General features: G+C 34.5%; 2 protein-coding genes across 3 annotated transcripts in view; both read right to left on the reverse strand.

Moving 5' to 3' along the window:
* LOC120353263 (heparan sulfate glucosamine 3-O-sulfotransferase 1) overlaps positions 1–27,804 on the reverse strand; it is a 196,216-nt gene that overhangs the window by 161,041 nt on the left and 7,371 nt on the right. The gene's annotated exons all lie outside the window — the stretch shown is intronic.
* Positions 6,279–9,844, reverse strand: LOC120353262 (uncharacterized protein MAL13P1.304-like). Its single transcript, XM_039436261.1, has 2 exons — positions 7,844–9,844; positions 6,279–6,396 (listed from the first exon to the last, which is right to left on the reverse strand). The coding sequence occupies exon 1, from the start codon at positions 9,476–9,478 to the stop codon at positions 7,892–7,894; it is 1,587 nt and encodes a 528-aa protein (XP_039292195.1). The 5' UTR covers positions 9,479–9,844; the 3' UTR covers positions 6,279–6,396; positions 7,844–7,891.

Here is a 27,804-nt window from a genome sequence, read left to right on the forward strand (position 1 = left end):
GTCGTACCCGTGAATTCGTTAATCTTGAATCATTCCACAGAATTATCTCTATATATCCAATAAAATCTACCAATCAAATACATTTATTTATTCACAACATATTAAATGGCATACATATTTCATCTTAGTCCGCATGATATCATTTATCATTTATGAGATATTTTCTCATTTCAACATGAATTTTCCATGTTTCATAGAAAGATAGTTTTTTGATCCTATTTGCCATCCTCTCTTAAACATGGTTCTTGCACAACATTCATTATTTGAATGGATTCCCAACACTCTTTTAAATGAGATTTCAAATGTCACTTATGGGTTCAAATCTCGTCCATAAATACGGCCACTGGAATTTGTCTGATGGATTTCCTCTGGTGTGAACGTCTAGACAGTCTGTACTTTTGAAAGACATCTACTTCCAACATTGAGATGAAACGAAACCACTGAGAATGAATCCTCATCTCAACAGTCGAGAACTCCTCACATTAGACTTTCGAGTATAAAAACTAGGAAATAGACACGAGATCTAGCAGAGCTGTGCAGAAACTAACTGGAACAAATGCTCCGCGAAACTTACAAAGAACACTTAACACAACATACGAACACGTGAGGTGAGTGTAGGGAAAAGTTGGTTGCGGAGTGGAGAAAGACGAAGAAGAAGAAGAGAAAGAAGAAGTGAAAAATAGAAAGGATGATAAGAGCAGAAAATGGAGGCCAGCCGTAAATCTCTCGAGTTGGTCTTAGTTCGGAACCGTCCAACGATAAAAGTCAAGTCGATGAGAAGATATCAACCGATAGGTCAACGCAATGCTAGAAATTACACACACTGCTTCTACGTGTGTTTTAGAGTGCCTACTACTTCTCGTTCTTCTTCCTTTCTCCTTCTTCTCCTCATCATTCTTCTACTACTCCTCCTTATCATTCTCTTCCTCCTTATCAATCTTCTCCTTCTTTCCTTTTTACTTCTAGTTCTCCCCCTTGACTATTCACTTCGTAATCTCCAAGTTCTCCTCATTCATAATTCTCCAATTCATCTCTCATTGACATATCAACTCCCATTTTATTTATCTTTTTCTCTCTTCATTTCAATCTATACTATTCCTATTTCCATCTTACTCTTCATGCTGCTACTTCTCATTATCTTCTCTTTCTTCTTTATTCTCGACTCTCACCGTCAAGTTTTCGTCATTCCAACTCCCTTTTTCCTTCAACTTTTTTTTCATAAAATAGAATATTATAGTACCCTTCTTTGAAATTAATAAAATAATATATTTAAAATACAAATAAATTATAACAACTAGTTTTAGTGATCCACACCATCTTCAGGTTTTAAAATTTTGAAATAGGTTCCTTAAACTCATTCACTCATTCCATATTTTTCATTTTTTATACTTCGCCGTCTTTCTTCTTCTACTCCCAAGTCCTCTTCTCCTCTTCTCCATTCTTTATTTTTGTTTCTTTTCCTCTACTTATTCAATTTGCCATCATAATTCATTTTTCATATTAATTATCATGATTTTTTATTTTCTAATAAAGTAATTCAATAGGGCTACTTGAATTGTTAATTGAAAGATAAATAATTTTATACTTTGAGCTCTTTGTCAACTTGCTCTTTAAGTAAAGTACCTCGAAATTAAAAAAAAAATCAAATAAGGATTAACTAATTAAATTCAATGGATAATTCGCCAATATAATGGTTTCTGTATGGGCGCCACCCAGTCTTTTTTGACTAGGAAAATAATAGTTGATAGATAAATACTAGTAAAATGATAAAATATAAATAAACATAACCTGAAACTCTCACTCTGGGTCGTGAATTTGGGATTTGTTGAATAAAACAAGAAATCAATCAGTTATTGCTAAACTATATTGAGAATTCAAATAGACGAAAATGAAATAAAGTTGCAATAATGCTGAGAAGCCTCACAAATGAGAGAAAATTAAATATGAATAGAGCTTCAAAGCTAAATTTACTCAAAAATGTAATCAATTTAAAAATTGAAAATGAAGTTTTCAATTTGAATTTGATAATAACATAGAATCCGAGAAATGCTAGTGAGTAATTAAAATCAATATATACAATTATCAATAGAATTTAAATCTTTCAAGAAATGTTCAAAACTGAAATTCAAAAGCAATAATTTAAAATAAATTTGAAATCTATGGAATTGAATAAAAACTCTTCCTCTGAAATTACTAATAATTCTTTGTTAAACCCTACTTGAAAAAGGAAACTGGAAGGCTGTTGCTATTTTTGGCTTTAGTGGAGTCACAGATCAATAATTGAAATCCTAGTATATGTCAAGAATAAAACTGATGATAATACTCACTGTAGCTTGATCACGTCACTCTCCTATGAATTGTGACATCTGATGCTGCCGTTTGCCAATCCCAGAGAATACCTCAACACAGGACACTTGACACCTCTCAATGACCAATTCTTCAAGACTGGCTTGGGACGTTCTCGTTCCTCCATATATAGCCTAATGTGTCAACCTGTCGCTCATGTGTGGGGTTCCTCTTCATAAGGGATCTGTGACTACCACCACTACTTGCCAATATTTATCTTTCCAGTATTTAACAATATTGGGGACTCTACTTCAAACTTTATTAATTACTCGCAGTTCTCTTTCAGAGGAATAATAATCTAGAGTTTGTAATAAAAAAATAGGCTGAAGCTCATTCAAGAAAAAAAATTATCTTCCCTGACTCTCAGCTATGAAACTGATTCTTTAACAAGACATACAATAATTCTTTACTCTCTTAAAGATTTAATCAACTCCGATAATATGAATATATACATCAATATTACATCAAAACCAATACAAAACAAACAATACAAAAATGAGAATAAATGCATCAAATTCACAAGTGCCAAATACATCAATCTAAATTCAAATGTGACATAGTAACATAACATCAATCACATAAAGTAATAAATTGTAGTCTACAGTAAAAATTAAAAAATTTAATACATAATTATTTGTAGTGCACTACCCTATATTATAAGAAACAGCCTACCTAATACTCATGAGTAATGTGTGACAGATAATTTTGATTACCGGTATTCAAATACAATATAGATTCGGCCTACTAATTGATTTTCAGTGATTTAAACCTATGATATTTCATTATTTATTCAATTACAAAAAGGTCTTTAAATTCCAATTGAGGCTTGTCATTGACCTCTCAGGATATTAGTTTTGCCACATGCTTGTCAAAAATCCTCAATTACCACGTGCACAACTTTCTAAAATTCCTGGTTGAAAGTGTTGAAATAACCATGCTTGAAAAGTGCTGGTCGTCATCCTATGAAACATGCCATTTCCCACATGCCATTCAAACTACACATTCACAATTATGCATTCATGCATGCGTTCTAACAATGGGCCTGTCCTTTCTGATCCTCTGGTTGTCTTAATACCTGGAAATGCTAAATAGGTCTCCTCAAAATTGAGGAGAAGGCTTCGAAATTAATGACCACCCTGAAATTGAATGTTGGAGAGGTCATTCACCCACGGTAGGGTAGCATATTTGGTGCAAAATCCCTCGCTTTTTGGATATTATTTTCTTTGGAAATGATGTGCAAAACAAAATAAAGGCATGTTATATCAGATTACATAAATGGTAAAATATGCATGAAAATAAATTTACACAAAAATTATACAAAACGTGATTCCTATAAACGTGTACACAATTAATCAATAATAGTCAAAAAAATGTTCTGTAGTCTAATAAGTCAAAAGTTAGTCAGTAATCTTTCTTGAGAAATTCATATCACCCTGTAAGTGAATTGATTATATACAGCAAATTTTGAATAACTCAATCAAAATACCACAATATGAACAATCATAATCCGAAAATCGGAATTCAATAAAAATGCACCATTACAATTTATCCTGTAACTTGAACATGATTAGCACTCAGATTATAGTTCATAAAATAATATTCATACACTCGTTACAAATATGCAGCTATTAAAAAATTAACCTGTAGACACACTGCTAATTATATGCAATTCATGGAATTAATCAATCATCAATGATAGCCTGTAATCAAACAAAGTATAATTATTCAAATGTCATCACAATGTATGTACATAATTCTAGCTTATACTAATATGTGTAAAACTCTTAATGACTAATTTTCTAGAATATAGATCAACCCTCATCTAAGACTAAAACTTTCTTGAAAAAAACTATCACGCAAAAGGAACAAAAAACTAACCCTCTACAATATACACAAAAGAAAATGATAATGACCTCACACAACTACTTCCCCTTTCATCAACAAGATGTATTGCCGATTGTCGTCATCGATGATGGCATGTATAGACTGTAGCTCTCACTATTATTCATGATTAATTTTATTCACAAAGCTATATATTATATACAACTACAATATATTGAGGCATGATATATACATGATACTCCGTTTGTACTGAGTTTCCATCATACAATTACCTACTCAGTCCAGCAATCATATGATTTCCACTCAATACATAGGTACTAATTAATCATATTCATATTCCTATTCCATCCTTCAACTTATGCTCTATCTGCACGCTGTTTGTAACATTATAAGAGCCCACTAAATTGCCATCAATTGTGTTTATCGTGTAACAATTTTCTGATTTCTTTTGCAAAACACAAAATGGTCCTTCATATTTCAAACAAAGTTTTGAGATAATCTTGTCTTCTTTGTTTGACAAGTTTGTCTTTTTCAGTAAGACCAAATCTCCTGCTTTGTACTCGACTGGCTTTGTAATAGTTTTGTCGTGTCTTCTTTTACGTTTTTGCGCCATCTCTTCAAGTCGACTTCGTAGCAAAACTGTTCGTTGAGATTCTGTCATCATCGTTGATTGTTTGTCATCTGGAAATTTAAGCCATTCCTCCAGTGGTCTGTCCGGTTTTTTACCAAACATAGCTTGCATTGGCGTCATACCTATACTTCATGATAAATGCTATTCATTATCTCTTCTACTCTATTCAAATTATCATACCACTTACTATGTTTTTCATGACACATTATTCTGAGTAGGGTGCCCATTTCCTTCAATTGCCTCTCTGAAACATTACTTTTTGGGTGCCATACCGACGTTAAACGATTTTTTATGTTTAAACGTTTCATTTCTTCAACCCATACTCGTCCCACAAAATATGTGCCATGATCCGTAATAAGATATTCTGGGATCCCAATTTCATCTATGAACTGCCGTACCTTGACAAGTAATTGCTTTGCTGTAGATCGTTTCACTGCATACAATTTTGTATATTTAGTGAAAGCATCATGCATAATGAATATAAATTCATTTCCAAATCTCGCCTTTGGTAATGGTCCACAAACATCGGCAAATACTTGATGTAACTTTTTATCTGGTAATATGCATTTCATGAGTCCAGCTTGTTTTCTATTGGTTGACTTGGCTTTTTGGCATAGGTCACATGTTGTTACTAATGCATAGATTTTCTTATACATCTTCTTGAAAAAACAAGATTCTCTCAAAGCATGATAAATTTTGTTAACTCCTGTATGTCCTAGCATTTTGTGATACTCGATTATCAACTGCTCTTCTAATACCTTGGGAACGTGGAGTTTCCAGTTCTCTTGCTTCCGGTCCACTCGGCTGAATAGAACTCCGTCGCTGATACGATGATGCTTTTCTACCTCCTCATTTCCTTGCTGTAGTAATTGAATAATCTCTTTACTACTTTCATCATCTTGTTGATAGGACTTTATGTTCTTCATTTTCCGTCTCAAGTCAGTACTCTCAATTTTGAGCCGATAAACTTCATACGTCTTGTCTTCTGCTAATTGTTGTGCGATTTCAGCATTACCTCTTGATAGACAGTCAGCGGCCTTATTCAAAGAACCTTTTAAAAATTCCCATTTGATGTTGTAAGCGGCTAGTAGTAATGACCATCTTGTCAATCTTCCCGCTGGCAAACGACATGATTTCAGAAACGTAATTGCTCGGTGGTCTGTTCTGACGGTTAGATCGTTTCCAAGTATATACTCTCGGAATTTTATACAACAAAAAACTACACTATACAGTTCTTTCTCCGTTGTGCTGTAATTGATTTCTTGTTTATTAAGAGTCTTACTCGCAAAGCTTATCACTTGCTCTTCTCCTTCATCATTAATTTGTGATAGATAACCGCCTAGCGAAAATCCACTAGCATCACACGTGATAATGAACGGTTTATTAAAGTCTGGATGTTTTAGCATGACACTTTCCAAGAATTTATCTTTTATGTCCTGGAATGCTTGTTCCTCCTGTGGTCCCCATCTCCAGGTATTCTTGCTACTCAAAACGTGTTTAAACGGTACCGTAGCCTCTGCATATTTATCTTGAAATCGGCGATAAAAATTGCACATACCAAGAAAACTTTGTAGTCCCTTCTTGTTCTTTGGACTGGGAAAATTTTTTATCGCTTCTACACGAGCCTCATTCATTCTTATTCCCTCCTGTGAAACAATATGCCCTAAAAATAGCACTTCTTTTCTCAGTATCTTCGATTTTTCAATGTTTACCGTCATTCCATTTATTTTCAACTCTTCTAACACCTTAGCTAATATTTCCAAATGTTCTTCATAACTCTCAGTCATAATTAGAAGATCATCAACATAGATAATGACTTTATCTGAGAGCTTATCCCCTAAGACTTTCTGCATTGCTCTGACGAGTCCCGCCGTTGAAACAGATAATCCAAAAGGGAGTCGTTGAAAACAGAATACCCTACCTTCAAATCTAAAAGCTGTGAATTTCTTCGAATCTTCCGTGAGCTTTATTTGCCAAAAAGAACTTTTGAGGTCAATACTGCTGAAATATTTTCTATTGTGGAAACGTTGAAGAATATTATCAATGTGTGTGGAGTCGTGTGATCTTTTACTAGAACATTGTTAAGACTACGTGCGTCGACACATAATCTAATTGATCCATCTTTTTTGTCGACGATCACTAATGGATTGATAAATTCCGAGTTACATTCTTCAATGATACCCTGTTTTTTCATATGCTCCAATTCTGCTCTCACTGCCTCCTTCTTAGAATTCGGTACGGGATACGCTCTACATACGAATTTCTTATCAGTTGTTATCTCTAATCTATATTCAAAATCTTTTACACAACCTATCTGTTCTCTGAATACTGATTTGTGATGTTCTAGTATTCTTAACAGTGGTTGAGGGTCAATGTTCGAATAGTTCTCTCTCGCCCTGTCTACCTGCCCTTCTAAGAAGTCCTTCCACCTATTGTCTTCCTCGTTTCTTTGAATGTCAACTCGACAACTGGCTACTATCTCTCGCTCTTCATCTGTCAATTGTTCAAGCTTCGCCGTAACCCACTCTCCATCTATATACAATCGTATTTCCTCTGTGTCAATATTAACTAATCCTCTGTACAATTTCAGCGTGTCCGTTCCAATTATCATTTCTATATTCAAATTATCTACAACTAAGAAATTCGTTGGCATGCGTTTATTATTTACAAAAATATCTATCAAAACTTGCTTTGTTATCTTCTTAGCTCTAATTCCCGTAACACCAATAATAGAAATTCCAGTCGCAGGAAGATGTCTCAATTCTCCTGTCTCTTTCTCTATCTCCTCCAATTTACTTCTCGTTAATATTGAAACAGCTGATCCTGTATCAATTAATACTTTCATGTTTTTGCTTCCTATTTTTACATTCAACATTAGTGCTCTAGCTAGTTTATCATCTATCAATTTATTTACAGAAATATATTCATCTAATAATTCTTCTTCTATGTCCGTCGTTGTTCTTATTCCTATACTATTTACAGTATAATTTCTTAATGGGGTAGACGTAGAGTTTTCTTGTCGCCCTTCTCCACCTTTTTGACACTGCGATCGGGCTCTCACAGGTACATTAATTAGTTTTTTGTCTTGTTGCTCTCAGCTACTTTCGCGGTTCCCGTTTTATCATCCTTATTTACATCCTCATTGCTTCTATTATGATTCCTTTCACCATTATTTCTCCGACTCTGCTGGTAATCATTATTTCGCCGATCCTCGTGATAGTTCGAGTTCCATCTTCCACCTCTTCCACCTCCATTGAAATGATTATTATGGTTGTAATTCTGATTACCATAATTCCTTCTATCCTGTCGATTATCATTCTGCCTTTGTTCCTGTTGATTGTCGTAATTCCTTCTCTCAAACTTCGGGCTTTGGTTGCTTCGTTCCATCGAATTCTGATTGGCGATCTTGTTCTCCTTTTTCCCAGCCTCTTTCAAACCTTTCTGATCAGCATCAATGTTCTGTTCAGTCCATTCTTCTAGTAACCGCTCCATGTTCTCAACCGTTTTAATATTTCTATTAAATCTGGCACTCTCCAAGCCTACTCCGTAGTGTTTAGCAAGTTTTACAATAATTTCTTCTTCTGACATTGCTGGTTCCAAATTTCGTGCAATGAGTACTTGTTTGATGAAATACTCATTAGCATTCAACTTTCTCCCTCTCACAAATTTTCCATTTTTCATCCTATCTCTCACAGTATCCTGTATTTTCTCATTCCAGAATTTTGCTTTAAACTTCTCCTCAAATACTTCAAACGTTGTGATAGTCGTTTGCACAATCATCCACCACGCTGCCTCCTGATTGTCGAATGATTTCTCCATCACACCGGCCTGTTCTGCCCAAGATTCACGACTGTTTCGTTGGAGATATTCCTTAATTTTTATGAGAAATTGTATAGGATTCTCGCGGAATTTGTCGAACTTAGGAACGTCATCAAATCCACGGCAATTCGTATTTACAACAATAGGTCTGTTCCTGACTATTTCTAGAGTATCACAAATCCTATTTTTCTCTTGCTGGAACTCGTCTAATCTTTGTTCTACTCTTTTTAACGCCTCATTGTCAATCTCCACGGTTTTTGCAGACAATTCTCTTCTAACTGAAGCAATCTCTGTTGTTATTCTCGCGTCAACTTTTTCAACGGTGTTTTCAATTACTGAGATTTTCTTAGAAATTTCATTACGAATTTCTTCCGTTTTTTCTACAATCTTATTCTCAATCTTCTTCTCTAGAAAACCTACATCTTTTTGTATCTTCTCAACAATTGTTTTGAGAGATTGTAAATTTTTTACCTCTTTGGAAACTTCTTGAATCTCTTTCCTGTTTTCGTCCAATTTCACTGCTATTTCTCTTCTATTTTGTTGAAATAAGGCACCTAACTCTTCTTTTAACCCTGCCATGATTATTTTCAATGGGTCCTCTTTTCCCTCGCTAGTTGAGTCATGGGTTTGAGTCGTGTGAGGATCATTAACTGCTCCCATCCCTACTTGGTCATTAGAGGCTTCAGAATTATCTTCTAAATTATCTGAATCTACCGGGCTGCTGTCACCTGAATATCCCTCGCTAGTTTCAGTATACTGTTCATTAAGATTTCCCTCGCTATCAGCCATTTCGGTTTCAGAATTAATAATACGCCTATTTCTCAAATTATAAACTAACATACCCTAAAATACATGTCCTATATCACTAGGTACTATAGAGCCCACTGATGAAGATAAACTTTCACTATAACTTAACCAATTATAATTCCCAGCACTGACTTAAGAATATTCTACCCCACTACACAAGTTTAACACAAGAATATATATAGCCTACACAAGAACACAAGAACTACCACAAGAACATGTCATAATAAACGCATAATAAGCGTAATTAATCCAATAATAAACAATATGAAAGAGATATAGATTAGACACTAAAAATAAATACTAAGGGAAATTCAAAAACAAAAAAAAACTTTTGCTTTAATCAACAAATCCGATTGATTAACATAAGAATCAATGCCTCACGTTGGCGGCGACAATTTGAGCTCTTGTCTACTTGCTCTTTACATAAAGTACTTGAAATTAAAAATAATCATATAATGAGTAATTCATTAAATTCAATGGATAATTTGCCAATATAATGGTTTCTGTATGGGCGCCACCCAGTCTTTTTTGACTAGGAAAATAATAGTTGATAGATAAATACTAGTAAAATGATAAAATATAAATAAACATAACCTGAAACTCTCACTCTGGGTCGTGAATTTGGGATTTGTTGAATAAAACAAGAAATCAATCAGTTATTGCTAAACTATATTGAGAATTCAAATAGACGAAAATGAAATAAAGTTGCAATAATGCTGAGAAGCCTCACAAATGAGAGAAAATTAAATATGAATAGAGCTTCAAAACTAAATTTACTCAAAAATGTAATCAATTTAAAAATTGAAAATGAAGTTTTCAATTTGAATTTGATAATAACATAGAATCCAAGAAATGCTAGTGAGTAATTAAAATCAATATATACAATTATCAATAGAATTTAAATCTTTCAAGAAATGTTCAAAACTGAAATTCAAAAGCAATAATTTAAAATAAATTTGAAATCTATGGAATTGAATAAAAACTCTTCCTCTGAAATTACTAATAATTCTTTGTTAAACCCTACTTGAAAAAGGAAACTGGAAGGTTGTTGCTATTTTTGGCTTTAGTGGAGTCACAGATCAATAATTGAAATCCTAGTATGTGTCAAGAATAAAACTGATGATAAGACTCACTGTAGCTTGATCACGTCACTCTCCTATGAATTGTGACATCTGATGCTGCTGTTTGCCAATCCCAGAGAATACCTCAACACAGGACACTTGACACCTCTCAATGACCAATTCTTCAAGACTGGCTTGGGACGTTCTCGTTCCTCCATATATAGCCTAATGTGTCAACCTGTCGCTCATGTGTGGGGTTCCTCTTCATAAGGGATCTGTGACTACCACCACTACTTGCCAATATTTATCTTTCCAGTATTTAACAATATTGGGGACTCTACTTCAAACTTTATTAATTACTCGCAGTTCTCTTTCAGAGGAATAATAATCTAGAGTTTGTAATAAAAAAATAGGCTGAAGCTCATTCAAGAAAAAAATTATCTTCCCTGACTCTCAGCTATGAAACTGATTCTTTAACAAGACATACAATAATTCTTTACTCTCTTAAAGATTTAATCAACTCCGATAATATGAATATATACATCAATATTACATCAAAACCAATACAAAACAAACAATACAAAAATGAGAATAAATGCATCAAATTCACAAGTGCCAAATACATCAATCTAAATTCAAATGTGACATAGTAACATAACATCAATCACATAAAGTAATAAATTGTAGTCTACAGTAAAAATTAAAAAATTTAATACATAATTATTTGTAGTGCACTACCCTATATTATAAGAAACAGCCTACCTAATACTCATGAGTAATGTAACATATAATATGGATTACCGGTATCAAAATACAGCTTTAGTGATCATTATTTACATTACCCTTGATATTTCATTATTTATTCAATTACAAAAAGGTCTTTAAATTCCAATTGAGGCTTGTCATTGACCTCTCAGAATATTAGTTTTGCCACATGCTTGTCAAAAATCCTCAATTACCACGTGCACAACTTTCTAAAATTCCTGGTTGAAAGTGTTGAAATAACCATGCTTGAAAAGTGCTGGTCGTCATCCTATGAAACATGCCATTTCCCACATGCCATTCAAACTACACATTCACAATTATGCATTCATGCATGCGTTCTAACAATGGGCCTGTCTTTTCTGATCCTCTGGTTGTCTTAATACCTGGAAATGCTAAATAGGTCTCCTCAAAATTGAGGAGAAGGCTTCGAAATTAATGACCACCCTGAAATTGAATGTTGGAGAGGTCATTCACCCACGGTAGGGTAGCATATTTGGTGCAACTTCTATTTTTGAAAATAACTTGAAAATGGCTTGAAAGCCGAAACTAGTTGTAATACAAAGTTATGAAAAAACTTATTTATCATCTTGATTTTTAGTATTCTTCTGCTCCACGTTAATTCATCAAAAATTCCTACTTCAGTGCTCTTTTCCTCTTCCTTCTACCTAATTCGTCTAATTTTTCATCTTCTTCGAATTGGTGTGTTGATGAAGGTCTAATCTGAACAGCGTTTGAATCGGAAATTCAACAGCACATCACTCCATTCCTTTCTCTCACTCTTCTATTTTCCACTTCCTTTTTTCCTCCATTCCTCAATTATTGAAACCAAAGTATCACTTTGTCATTTAATCGCTGTATCTCTCATTACTCCTCTTCTGCAATTTCTCCACTCGTCTTCTCAACCTATCTCTCTTTCTCAGCCATGTACTTTCTTCCTCTCTTTCTCTCACAAATCTACTCTGTTCGCATTGCTACCTTCCCAAGATCTCCACAACAGCCCTAAAGTTACACGGATTTCCTATCAACCCCCAATGAATCCTATAAAATATCAGCTAAGGATTACACTGTATTGAAAGATACCTTTCAAGACTTGAATACTGTTCTTCATCATAATGGGAGCTGTATAAACCTCAGTAAGTCGGATTATCACGTAGAGGATTGAATTGCATTGAAATATTGCTAGCTTCATATTTTCGTTATAAATCATATCTTATGAAGCAATTCTCATATCTGGAAGAGGATGAAGGATCTGTTGATTACTCGGATAAGAAAAACACTAGAAGAGTATCAGTTCTACAGAGTTTTCAGTAATCTTTATAGATTTAAGAGAACAACTAATTTATAGAACAACTTCACTGTTCTACCATGTAACTAGGATAAATAACAATTCTCATCTAATTCTGTTGATAATCATTGAACAGATTGAACAATAATCATTGAACAATAATCAAAATAATCAAGCAGAAGCCACCTCGTTATCCATCAGACCAGCTCTACAATGAGTCTGGTGTGACGGACGCAAGACAATTCTACTCCCTAGAAATTATTTGCAGACTGCACATGACCCCAGAAAGCTTTCAAAACAGAAACCACTGTCATAACACAAGAAATAAAAGCCTACTTATCGCGAACGTGGCTAGGAAGGCAACATACCAACGACACTTCAACCACCTAGCACCAAAACTCCACAATTTACTTCCTGTACACATCAAGATAATAGAAAACTCAAGAAAATTGAAATGCGCCGTTAAAAACTGGATCACAACAACTGGAAGACATAATATGGAAAAAATAGTTTCGAACAATATGTGAGCTCCCTTAACCAATGTATTTGCACCCCCATTTCAAATTTAATTGTATTACTACTACACCTGCTCTAGAACATGGGTTTCCCATAGTTGAGTAGGTTAATTTCCGAAAAAATGCAATTTATTTATATCTGTAGTAAATTTCATTTATGGTATTTTTGAATATTATGTACATTTTATTGATTAGATTTTTTATTTGTATATTAATGGAAATAGAATTTATTTGTATTGTATAATCATCAGAGTAGAGCACTCGTTATAATATAGTCTCTCCACCAACGTTAATATAGATAAATCTCCACCCATAAGCATAGATAAAATGATCAATGAATTTCAAAGAAGATATCCATGTGCTTTGATAATCAAACGATTGATTGTTTACAGGCTAAATATTCATCAACTTCAAATTGTGAGTTATGACTGAGTTTAGTAAAAGCAGCGAGGAAAAGCATCAGTCCGATGTCAAGTACATCTTTCAATAGAATCATCAACGGAGAGTCAACGAGTGAGTTATGAACAAGCCTAAAACAGAGAGTAGGTTATTTCAGATTCACCAGACAAAATTGAGTTCCTGATAGGTCAACGAAACCTTTATTGCAGCCTAGAATAATTAATTGAGGTGAACTTGACTCCTCTGAGGTGTATTTCGTCAGTCATATCGCAGACTGTGCCCACACAAAGTGCTGTCAGAGAGTCCTGCTATTAACAGGTCTGCCTCTCGAATAGACAGACGCCCACGCTTCCAAAAATAGAAGATAGCAGTTATTAGTGGTATGAGTAGTAGAGATACAGTTATTGGAGTCATGAAGAGAGGGAAGATGATGAGATGTTATGTGTGTGAGTGAGAGAAGAGGAAACAAAAGTGGCTGAAATTATTGCCTAACTTGTTTACCAGAGCGGCAAGAACGTGTTTGTAAACAAACACCTATCGTTCTTAAATGGAATTTCAGGCATGTTAGGATGAGGAGCTTATAACAATTGCGAGCCGAAAGGGCGCGTGTTTATGACTGAAGCGAGGGTTTGATAATGCGGCATACCCACTGGCCTGTTACATCTCAACGAATGTAGTGCGCTCAAATATGACGTTTCCCGACAATGCTCTTCCTTTCACCTCTTTCCAATATTCAATTTTCGCAATTTATTCTTCAAATTTTCAATTCTTCTATTGCCGAATTACTTTACTTTTACTCTCTCCTTTTCCCTTGTTATTCTACTATTCTTTCTCGTCTACCCTTCAGTTTTTCTACTTGCTCATCCAGTCTGATCTCTTCTTGCCCTTATCACTGCGATGACCATCTTTTTCCTCTCCATTTTCCTTTCTCTCCATAAATATTTTGCACTTTATGAAGAATTTTTCAAGTCATTAATCAGTATTAGCTGTCCATTTCAATGTATTCTTCAAATTAGAAGGTGAATGAGTCGTGCGTTTTGGGTGACATTGAGGTTAGGTTTGGTTGACTTGGGTGACCTTGAGGTTAGGTTTGGTCAACTTGGGTGACCTTGAGGTTAGGTTTGGTCGACTTGGGTGACCTTGAGGTGAAGGTCGGTTCTGGGACACTTGTGTCCCAGAACCGTCCTTTTGTTACTACTATTAATCAGTATTAACTGTCCATCTTAATTTATTCTTCAAATTAGAAGGTGAATGAGTCTCATACAAACTGCTATCCTATTATATTAAGCGAGCAATTTCTGTAAATATTTTTATTTTTGGTTATTTATGTTTATATTTGGTTATTTATATTCATTTATGTCCAACGGATCTCGAAAACGGCTCTAACGATTTTCACAAAATTTGGAACATAGTTGGTTTATGATATAAAGATTCGATTGCACTAGGTCTCATCCCTGGGAAAACTCGCTGAACGACAATAAAAGGATAATTCATCCTTGGTAAAACAGCTGAGAATTTCTTCGTCTGTGGATGATAAAAAAGTGAGTGGAAGAGTGCGTCTGTGAAAAATCAAAATATCTCATCCCCGAAATTCATAAGCTGACGTATAGCCAGCTGTAAAATATAGACACGATCATTATAAATAATTCATTTATTTAATCATTCAGAATTACACAACTTACAGAAAAGTGCCGCAGGCTTATAAGCCCAAAACGGTTCCAATTCTAATTTATACAACAGTCCAAATGTAGCTAGGTTATGTGTCACTTAAGATTCTTCAATTACACACTCAATTTACAATTCAAAACACACAATAGTTATTTGTGCAACTAGTGCGCAAAGTGACAGTTTGCTGCACCGAAAGAAACGTTTACGCTCGAGCCGTAGGCGAGGGCGGAATGGTTTGTTGAGTGCAGCAGAGGAACTTTGCGCACGTATTTCACATTAAGTTTTTTCTACAGTTACCATTGAATATGAAAAGTGGGTAATTATGGGTAAAATTGCCTGAATAATGTAGTAGTGTTTGAATGAAGAGGCGGCTGTGTGCTGAATGTGGTGGCTGTCGGCTGTCGCTGTCATCCACTGTTGTCCTTGGTTATAATATATAATGTAATAATTAGCGCGTTGTGCTTGGTTGCACCTCTGCTCACTATAGCAGCCCAGTCACTGTTACCAACTTCATTTTGATTTTGCTGCACTGTTGCTCCATATAACCTACTAAGTATTTTGCGTTGCCATGTTGCAAATCTGGAGTGCAGAAAAATTTTTCCCGCACTAGAGCGGAAAAGTGATTCTTTGCGTTCTGTAATCAGTGCAGCAATGGCCACTTTTCAACGTAACTGTAGGAAAAAATCATTTTTAAATTAAAAGTTTTAATTGTGTTCTGTTCATCAATCAATAAAAATGACGAGCGAAGCTCGGTGCCCCGATATTATTATGTTACATAAAGTTTTGACACTAAAATGACGACCTGCTGACTATATGATTTTTGAAAAATATAAAATATTTAGTGAGTAAATGTTTCATATCCTTCACAGTGTAAAAACATGAGGTGAATAAGTTCGTTTCAAACTCAAAATGGATGGAATTGAGACCACTAGAGCTACTTTATACTATTTTCTAATACATACTGAAATGATACTTCTCTCTGATACAGTGAATCATTCTTTCTGGTCCAGTAATTCACCATAATAGTAAACTAACAATACTCACTCGTTCTAACCGAGAGAAAGTCAGATTGAATTTGTGGAAGGAATTTTACTCACCTGAAACAAGAAAAACATTCTGTTATTTGCTTCTAGTCTCCATTTCTATTATGCATATAGTTTTCCAAGAATCAATCTTTGTGAAAGTCTCTCTCGTCGATATGCTTTACCAATTCATACATGAATCTCAATAACTAGCAGAATAATGAATAGATTCCTCTGCTGATGAGTTGAATGATTACTATGAATCGTAATGTTTTGAATAAAATTATTTTCATTCATGAATTTTAAAACAAATTTGTTTCGTGTGCTCCTTCCATGCATAGTATCTATTGTCTATGAAAAAATGAAATAAATAAATAGTGCGAAACTAATTTAGCTATGATAACTCAATGTAAATGTTTTCAAAGAAAACTAGAAAGATACTAAATATGAAAACTGTATTTACAAGTTTCACATTTCAAGTATAATCAATCATAATATCATTCATTCTGTACACCAGCAGGGGATCTATTTATGATTCTGAATGGAAATTGAAAAAACATTACGAATCATAATGATAATCTAGCTTTTCGGCAGAGGGATCTAGCAAAGTGATAATACTTACTACAAAGGATCTACCAAAGATGTACTAGCAAAGTTTACAATAGCTTTGTACTAGCAAAGTTTACAATAACTAGCAAAATAATGAATAGATATCCTTCTGCTGATGAGTTACAATGATTTGTAATGTTTAGAATTTTCATTCTTCTGAATCATAAATAGATCCTCTGCTGGTGTACAGCAATGAATGATAACATGATTGATAATACTTGAAATGTGAATCTCGTGAATTCAGTCTTCACTGGATGGATTGTGAATTGTGATGCACGAGTGGAGTGGGTGTGGGAGTGGGAGAAGTTGTAGATGGATTCAAGGCATGCTAATTGGATGATGTGATGATGCATGAGAGAAGGGAAGGTTAGGTAGGGTGGGGGTGGGTAGCAGGTAGGTACAGCGTAGGTAGTTCGACGAACCCTCCTCCACCCCCCTTCACAGCCCCGCTTGTTCAACACATGTTGGCTTCAATCGTGAGAACGATTTTCCCACGCGTCAGAATTAAATTAGCTTCTCTCATAAACGATAATAATTAGTTTAGAATGTTGCCGCGGTGTCTGATTATTATATTGAAAATGCCCTGCGACACTGCAATATAATCTAGAAAGCAATATTCACAGGGAGGATATTTCTATGATATTGTGCAGATTATTGTTACAAATAATATGTAATATCAAATATGAATTATGTAAGCATAACTGATATACTGTATGTAAAGACCATTTCATTTCATAATACTTTATTAATAGCGAAAACAATCATTTGTATGTGAAGAATGATATAGACAATTGATTTTTGTACTCATGAAAAACTCATTAGTTAAAATTTAGAAGAAAGGAAGAACACAGCCCTTAAATTAATGCTACTTTTGTAGTATCCAGATAATTATTGAGACGTAATATCCTTTATTCTTTCTCTCCAATTCTTGTAATCTTTCCAAATAGAAGAGTTCAGCAGATGTTATCAAATGTTAGATTATTATGTTGGTCTATATTATGGCATAGATAGTTGAAATTGCACCTGTACTTCTAATACTGAATCCACAGATTGGATCGAGCTCTCCAATCTTTCACAATTTATTCACATGTATGATATCTGAGTCTTTCATTTATTTTCTTTACTTATTTAATTCTTGAAGAGTTATATTCAAACATGAGCATGCTTTAGTTTAGAAGGTATACATAACTTGGCCTCACTGTGAAAACTACTTCCGAGTTCCAACTGTCTCTGTTTACTATTGAGGTGATTGGGTCTAGTATTGGATAGATAATAGAGTACCTATTGTTCATTCAGATATTGATAACTTCATACAAGTTACTACTGAAAATGAAAAAATTCAACAGGAATTACTAGGTTTACAATAGAAGTAGGTCTGTGGTAGGGCAGAAATTAATCATTTGCAATTCATTGATGGAGATCATCATAGCTGACAGGTTTACCGCGCACGAGAAAGCTATGAATGTTAATTACTAAATTTGGAATAATGCATCGGATACTCGCTCTGTAAACGCCAATTCATTCGATCATTGTTGAGTGTTATTAATTTCTCCTCGCAAATTCCACCCCGCTTGTTAATTAAAGTTGATCAAAGACAACCTAGTCACTAGTAAACCACGCTCATTAATTTGAGAGGCGTACATATTCCGAAATAAGTTCACAACTCCCTATTTTATATGAATTGAAATTTTCATTAACGGAAATATATAATAGGTTATTGGCAAAATATCTCTTCCACTCTTGATATTAAATTATCTTTTTCTTTATTTCTTCACATACATCTCTCCTACTCTTTCACTTACATTATGCTTCTCTAACGTTCTTCTTTCACCTGTTGTCCCCCTCACCTACACTTATCTCTTCGCATTTTTTAAAATTTGCATTCCAATAATATTATTGATTTTTTTCTAGTAAAATATTGTTATAATATCATTTTTCAACAATATGAATAATTGTTATTCGATTAGATGATATGATTGGAGTTTTAACTTTGTATATTGCATTAAATTTACAATTGATAGACCTAAAACTGGAGTTTATAAGCCAAATTTCTCAGCTATGGATTTTACATTCAGATGAAATATATCAAATGGTTCATTACAAAATTCGTCAAAAAAAGTTTTTTATCCAAGAATAGTATTCCATTGCATACTGTGATAATCACTTATCACATCATCATTGAAACCACATTAAAACCTTGTTGTATAGACTACCACTTAACATGATTCTATTTCTTAATCCGACCACATCCCAGTTTTTTTTAATGAAAGCAAATACAACAAGATAGGCAGGATAGATTATCATTAATGAACGACAATCTTAAACTACGCCGCATTTCAACAAATACAATTTCTAATTAATTTCCATCTGAAGACTACATAATTTACTTCTAATAAATTCTATTCAGAAACTTAATGGTTGAATATTACTGGAGATTGTTTATTTATAAAATAGATATCTACATGGACGAAATTAGTAAATTAGCCCAGTATATTAGTGATCAGAGTTAATGATAGGTCAAAGGTGAGTTTTTTGGAAACTCCATTCACTATTCAAGGTCGAATCCATCGCACAAGCGTGTCAAATTTTCGTCGAGCTATTTTCGTGAGTTTGCAGAAAAATAACTGTAGGCTATAAGCCGTTCCAAGCCTTTTCCAAGGATCTGTCAAAAAGTGAGTTTCGCTTCAATCATGAACTCAGCCTATCAGCACTGAGCGTGACTCAAGTTTTATTTTCGCAACAGTTTATTATTTCTCTATAGTCGCACATTGGAGCGAATCGATGTCTAATTTCGCGTCCTGAAATATTCAGGTTGAAATCTGTCATGTCAAAACGAAAGTCTGGAGGGTTTAAGGTCGGTCGATTGGGTACTTTTGCGTGTAGGTCAGTAGGGAAACATTACACTTTTCTAGGCCTTCTGGGTTAAGAGGGAGAACTCGAGTTTTCATCCCTCTCCGACTGAAGGGGAAAGACAACCTTGAATTCATAATTAATGGCTAGAACAGTACAAGCCTCCAACTACGAGTCGGACAAGTCGCCTCTATTAATGGAATATAGATCGGTTCCTGACTCCACATCTACACTGTGCTATGCAAGAGCTCAAATGAATGTCAATAATCCACTGCGCACTTGTATTTATCAATAAACATTTCTAGGTTCGAGAGATCGAGTCTTCTTCGATTACCGGTGCTATTGAACTATTTTTAGGATTATTGAGCTATTCGTTAATACAAAGTGACATACACAAAGTAGCCCTATCACTTCGTCGAGATTGAACATGGAACTACTTTTATCTGCGCCACTGTTATGTATTAAATTGAATTTCGAGCCTAGGCTCGGAAAGAGCAGTCAGGTCGATATATAGATCTAGCTAGCGTTCTTCTTTATATTATAATATATTATATCAATGACTCATCATCATTGATAGAGCTGTTTAGTGGCATTGATCTGCACCGCGACTTACTCGTTCTGTTCACACCTTTAGTCGCAACTCGGTACACAATTACTTTATTTAATCATGTCAATTTTTTATGTTGAAATAAAAATCAAGGTTATGTTTACTATCATATAGTTATTCAATTATTCATTAATTTATCAACACTATTACAACCCACATTATTTTTCAATACTTATTCCAAACCGATCATGATTTTTGGTTTACCCATTCTTGTTAATAGTTATTTGTACATCTAGAGTGAAAAGTACTGTTTCTTCTCCCTGAGGAAGAAGTTTGAAGCCCGAGGCGAAGCCGAGGGCAACAATTTTCCTGAGGGAGAAGAAGTATTTTTTGCTCGTGATGTACACAATATTTTTCCTTCACCTACATTTACAGAAACTGCAAATCAAATAATTTTAATAACTCACGTTATTGTTGACAATGTTTTATCTTACAACAAAACCTGAAATCTAAAAACTAAAATTCGGTCACTGCCGATTGTGCTATCTATCGTTAAAAACCTGCTAACTATCAGCTGGCCGACAATAAAAAATGGCTGACTCCAGTTCGCGTGTTTCAGATTTGAATTGAAGATCCGAAAATATTTGTTTGCTGGTATTTTGAATAGTATAATATATTTAAAAATATGTATACATTTTTATCGTCTACTAATATTAAGTATGTAATATTATACAAACATGTATTTCATTAGTTGATCAATTTGTGGTTGAGGTATTGAATTCAGTTGACTCAATGACTGACACCTCTATTATGTTTCCTCATCTAAGCATAGACCTTCTAACCTATTTAAAATGTAAGTTTTTGAAATAGAGATGCTTCCCAAGTTATTTAAATGGAGTTACTTTTACGCACTAGGGAGTTTTTCCGTTTTTTCATCCCGAGAGCGAAAAAGTGACACTTTAGTATTATGTTCTAGGGAGTAAAGTAAGCACTTTAGACAGCAGGTGGAGGAAAAATATATTTTCGCATACCTTAGTGGATGAATTTTATATTCATAATAACATGAATTATATAGTTGTATAATATAATAGTTCAATACCTTACTATGATATTATAATTCGTTCTATAACACAAAAGTGAATTCTAAAACTCGGTCTTCCCAACTATATCTCAGTTAACATATTCATGTGTGCACCATGAAATATAGACTTTGATCATCAAATATATCTAATTATTCCATTTTCGAAAAAAATACTTACCTCATGTGTGTACTTTACATCAATATTATACTTATTAGAACCGTATTATACTAATACTTATAATTGATGAACAATAATTGGTGAACTACTAAATCTAAAATCTAAATTTTAGAATTTAAAAAAGGGCATTTTTTATTTTTATTTCTATTCAAGAGTAGCCTCAACAAAAAACGACAATTTGATGGCGAATTTCCCTATTTTACTATTTTTGATTCCAACATACTAAGCTTACTGTATTGCAGTGGTAAAATGGAAGGCGCACAGCAGCAAAAACAGAGACAACCTTTTGATTGACAAGAATGATGGTTGTTCGACCTCACACTTTCATCCGGGTGCCAAACATTTCAGCGCCCAATTTGATTGTCATCCTCGCAAACGACGTTAACAATGTTTATCGAATAGATTCGCCAACAATAGAGAACCAATTTGAGGGATTTATTCTGGTGCTGGCGAGGGTCGGACATTGAATCAACATCAATTTTCGTTGTGAGAAATCTTGGCCACCTGGAAAGTGGCGGTTGGGGGTTGCATGGGGGGGTTTGGTGGAAAGCTATTTCGTATATTAGAATCCTAATAAGGGTGGCTCAGGTGTGCCGCAGTTTCCAAGGCTGTTAGGGTGGTGACCCTGCAACGAAGGGATGGTCCGCGTTTGCTTGCATTATCGGCTTACCTACCCCCCACCACCAAACCCGCCTAAATTACAGACTTACAGAGAAAGCATCGCGCAATAAATACAAGACAGAAGATAGCAGAGCGAGTAAACATAATACAACACAGAAGATACTGTGCAGGACGTAAGATACTAGATAGCATCACCTACATTAGCATAATGTACTTTTGTAAATTACACCTAATTGTGTAGAATAGCAGTGAGATAAATTTCCTAAATGCTCCTTGTACTATAAGTGTAGCTAGTAGATAATGTAAGATTCTTCGTTAACAATGGTTGATCTTGGTATTTTATTTTTATTTCAGGGTTTTTAATATATTATTTCCATTGGATAATTAATTTATTCACATGTTTGTGGATCCAATTACAAATCATGAACATGATTGGGAAAAAACAACAGGCTTCGCCCAGAACTATCCTATTCCAAAATGCTGATAACATGCACAAAAAACAGGTTATGTTTTTACTGTTGAAAGTTCAATTTTCAAGATGATCCCTATTTTGTATTTTGAATTTGTTATTCCAATTTTTATAATACCAATTTACGTGGTACATTTGAAGTTGCATTCAGATAGGAAGTTCATTTCAGGAAAAGGTTACTTGCAGTCGTATTGTAGATAAGATATTGGAGTATTTTTTTGGAAATTGAATTACCAATTCAGTTTTCAATAAAAATCCTCGTTTGAGCATCCTTGTTCCATTAAGAAAACAATTTACGATAAGATTCACAAGTACAAATCATTATAAGAAACGTTTATTGTGCTGGACTGGAAACCTGAGTAACATTCAAACCAATCTAATCCTATTTGGGTAATCGCGGCAACAATCTGCAACACTACACGACGTTATAGGATTTGACTTGAAATCCAATTAGAAATTGTTGTGAAACCATGACAGCCTCTCCTCGATTATAGAGCCGATTCCGTGTAAAATGCCACAGGTTACCAGTTCATGCTATTAGGCCCATCTTGTTAACTTCAAAAAAGACATTTTCTTCTATTGATTTTCCTTCTTCAAATTTCCCTACTTTATCATATGTCTGATCATTGACGTTCGTCTTTTGAAAAGTGGAAAATGATTATTATGCTGCGGTTCAAAGACCTCTTTGAAATATGTTCCCCGCACATTGCAAAATGGGATCAAATATCTCAACAGACATAGAAGTTACAAACGTCTAGTCTTCTAGCTGGTTTCATTAGATTTATTGGAAAATGTGACTTTTCATAGTCTCAAACAAAATAGACCATCCAAGAATATAAAAATGTTTCATTGTTGACCAATTTGCAATCTCATGCCATTGAAAAACCAATAACCAAATATTTTGGGAGGAATGTGTTGCGAATCATTATATAAAATATAATCCATAAATATAAATCAATCAATCGATTGATTTATATTTGGAAGGACAGTTTGTAGTATTAATCAATTCATCTATCTAAGCTCCAACGGTACAAACACCAATTTTACAGAGTTTTATCATGCCCACTCTGGAAATACTCGTAATGTGCATTTTTAACAGCTCATATATCAGTGAGGTACAATGTAGTATAACAATCCTCGTTGGAAGGCAATAGAAGTGGTCACAACCATCCTCTCATATGAATATTATAAAAAAACGTCTCATCTCGTCAGTCACGTGGCTACTCTTCTCAAATTGAAATATGATAACTTCATCGATGATACTCTTGATCATAAGACTTTCACACCATGAATTGGCGGAGATTTTTCATAAAAGTTTAAATAAACTCTCATAAAATCAAAATGTGAGATCAGAACTCTATGCGCAATGCAAAGATGACTTCTCATCTGAATTCGTTGTTTGGTTATTCCTATTCAAAACTGAATGGCTCCTGCATTTGAAGTGATTGGTTAAACAATCTGCAAAGCTATCATTGACGTGAATGACAAGATAACAGGTTTCTGGGATTGCTACCTAACATAAATTGCGTTTGTAAGTTGAACCGAAACGTCGGTTGAGTAGCGTAAATGAGGCAGCAATTTGAGAGTTTCCCATGAGGAAGTCTAACAAGGAAATTGAGTCAGTAAATACGAGTCAGGCACAGATGTAAGAGAACGTTGGTGGGAATTCGCTCACTCGTGGACTCATAACAGTGAGATGCCGATTGATTGAACGTGGTTGTGAGGAGATCGTTACCGTATCTCTCGCAAAGTGTCCGATCCAATGTTCCAATCAGAACACGTGCAATTGAGCAACATTTTGTGACAGTCGGCTTCTGTTATCAAAAGAAGGAAGCAATGATATCTCGACCAAAATAATAGCTATCCTGTAAAAGATATCCATCTTTATCCTGTATCCTGAAGCTATCCTGTATCTTCCTTGTCAAGAAATTGTTAGCTTTTTGGAAGCTATCCTGTATCTTCCTTGTCAAGGAATTGTTAGCTTTTTGGAATTCTTATGTCTCTTCAAATACAAAAACCTCTTAAAAATACATCACTGATGGATCTACTATGATTAAAATTATAGTTGTCCAAATAATTAATGCTATATAGAATGATATTCTAGATTCATTTGCGGAAGAAATTTATTTTTCCTCTTCAACTGGAATGTTTTTATCTACTTTATAATACAACTCTTATTATGGATTCCTTCTCACCAGGGACCAGGATGACCTCTCACCAAGCCTTCTATGGACTTTTAATTTTAAATTTGTTAAAATTCACCTTCCTCCTCGATTTCTTATACATGAACTTTCATAATTACACAATAAAATAATCAAGATTTGATCATTGGATAACATTCCGTAGTGAAATTGGATGGTTTAATTTTTCACGATTGAGTCACAAAATGCCACCAGTAAGCAAAAAACAAGGTCATCAAGAAAGGTTTTCACTTCCCATAGAAGTTTTAGAAACCTTTTTAAACATGGGGTGATTTTCCAATAGGCCTACTGGTCATCAATCTTAAATGAAACCTGTACTGTGTCGAGCATCACCTGGATAATGAAATTAAAAACAACAAGACCATTATTAACAACAAAACCAAAACCTAAATTGGAAAAACATGAGATATAATTTTCAATTTAATAAGTAAATTGGGCATCTCTAGAGCCTAATGGTAAACTTTGCTATTTCAAAGTCCATGTATCCAATGCTCCACTAAAACCACGCTTTAGTTTAACGAAATATTCATGAGAAATTATAATTCGGACAAAGATAATTGAAATTTCTAACAAAAACAACGAGGTTATCGATGCAAGTTACGTCCGTAAAACGTAAACCAAGCTCTGTTCAGAATTGAAGAAAAAGTACAGACACAACAATGAAATTCAATTAATGGGAATCTAAAACATAATATAAGCTATTTTTCCATTCAACTCTCATGATTTTCGAGGCAGAAGCGTGTACAAGCTTCTGAGCACAACCTCAGCTTTTCTGAATGAATATTGGCCTGAAGCTTTTTAAGAGAAGCATGCATAATGATTGAACAATTACCTATTCTTGAAAAAGCAACATGGAACTACATGAACCACCATGTTTCTGATTCCACTGCAACATCATAATTTTCCTGCTGCAAAAATAGCGGCGGGATTTTTCTTCTCAACTCAATGGAGATTTGAAGTACTGTCATGTATTTGCAATTTCGCAGAAATCTGCCTGCTGTGACAGACATCTGTCCCAGCGTTGATGGAAATATTTTCAACTGATGAACTTTCCTGTTACGTGTATTAAAGTAATCCTCGGGTACGGGCAAAACTGAGCTCAGCTTCTCCGTATTTTCATAATGGGATTTTTGGATACTGCATTAAAACAAAGCTGGTTGTAATCAGATCTCTACAAAATGATGAAAAATATTCTGAAGCCAATCATAATATAGTATATTTCGCACCTAGGGCCGAAAAAACATTTTTGCCCATGGTGCGAACGCTATTTCTTGCCACACAGAAAAATAAACAATATATACATATGAGAATAATTGTTTATTAAGCACTTCCGAAAGCAAAAGTGGAAGGTCATAGCTCTAGCAAATCTGAGGTAATCTGAATATCAGGAAATTGTCCAAGTATTTTCATTTTTTATTCTGATTTGTCTAAATAACCTAAAAGATGATGTTCAATAATTATGTGGGAGGTTGAGTTTATACTTTTTTATTCTTTCAAATGACAATAAGATGATATTATTATAAGGTTTTAATTATTGAATAATAAACTCAAATAATGAAAAGTTTTTTGATCAGCTGTTTTAGCACACTTGAAATTTAGCGGCCGGAAAGGGTACTCTTTCCGGCCTTAGCCGGAAAGAAACCTGTTCTGACGTCAGACGAGAGCCGTCTGCAAACAAGGTCTTTCAGATCTACGTAGGGACTGGAAAACAGCTGCTTTCTGTGCAGTGTGGCGAAAATTTATTTTTATGTCGAGCATAGAGATCATTGACTGATTGAATGCTTGTAAACTGAGTGTATGTTATCTCTATCTTAATAAGCCTGTTTAGTTACTTGTTATGTTCCTTTCACACTCGTTAGCCTATACATTCTATTCATTTCTTATAGTTTCTTATATATGTTACATTCTACTTTGTTTAATGAGCTTTACATAAAAATATTCTGTAAAGTCTAATATTTTCCTATTATCGTGGTCTGGTCCACGAGTTATTAATCTTATTTTTCATATTTCCTGCTGTCTTTTTGTTTTAATTTTTATAAAAAAATTCTTCTTCCAAACCGAAATTGCTCACAACTACTACTAAATCTTGAATATTCTGATACCCGCACACAGGGGACATGACTACTTATCTTTTGGTGGGTAGTGCCAAGTAATTTCAACTCTGTGGCGAAATTTTGAAAACAATATTTTCACATCTGAATTGTTCACGGTATACATTTTAAACAGTATCTGTTTCTCCTGCAAATTTGGATAAATTGTATCGAATAGAAGCTTATTATTTCAAGTTTAATTGAATATTATTACCAGCTACAAAGTTACAACTCCTCGACTTCTCTTATCTCTTCCAATTTTAGGGGTCCTTTCTCTAGTGGGATTGGAAAATCCAATGTCAATAGTTCAGGGGAAAAGTTTTCTATTATCAAGGCGATTTCAATCTAGAGTTTGAGGTCATTTCTATAGTTTGATTGAAAAGCCCAATGTCAGTAGTTCACCGACAAAATAAGCTTGTTTATTATTGGTGTTTGAACGGCGTATTCATGTGGTGGGGAAAAATCGATGCGCATTGGCCATTGTGAACTGTTTATCATCGTTGACAATACTGCAATGAGTGGAGGTGTACCTATACAAGGCCCCCTGTACCCCTCACCCGAACAACCCCGTTTATCAGCGCCGGTGATCGACGATCATAGGTGCCACTGTCAGAACATCCAATGTCCTTGCGCGTAGTTTGTGAAACGTGCTTAGTAGGTTAATTGTGATTGGTTAGATTATTCCAGTCTATTTCCCCCTTCCTCACGCTCTCCCACCTATTATATCACCGGACGGTGTATATCAATCAACCCTCCCCCACCCCTTAATCCATTGATCTTGTTCATCCTTTTAGTCTCTGTGAAAAATTGGCCTCTTTCATTTTTTCTTTCTTCCTTTTCAGTTGATGATTAATGGCCGAGGCGGGACTTGAGAAAAGCGCTGCAAAATGATGGCGGTCATTTAAAATGTAAATTGATTGACCGTCAATGCGTTCATTTTCCATTATTATTTTCCTTCCTAATATCAACCTTTCCTTTCCCTGAAGTGATGATGGAGA

This window comes from Nilaparvata lugens, chromosome 10 (assembly GCF_014356525.2).
Source record: "Nilaparvata lugens isolate BPH chromosome 10, ASM1435652v1, whole genome shotgun sequence".
NCBI lineage: Eukaryota > Metazoa > Arthropoda > Insecta > Hemiptera > Delphacidae > Nilaparvata > Nilaparvata lugens.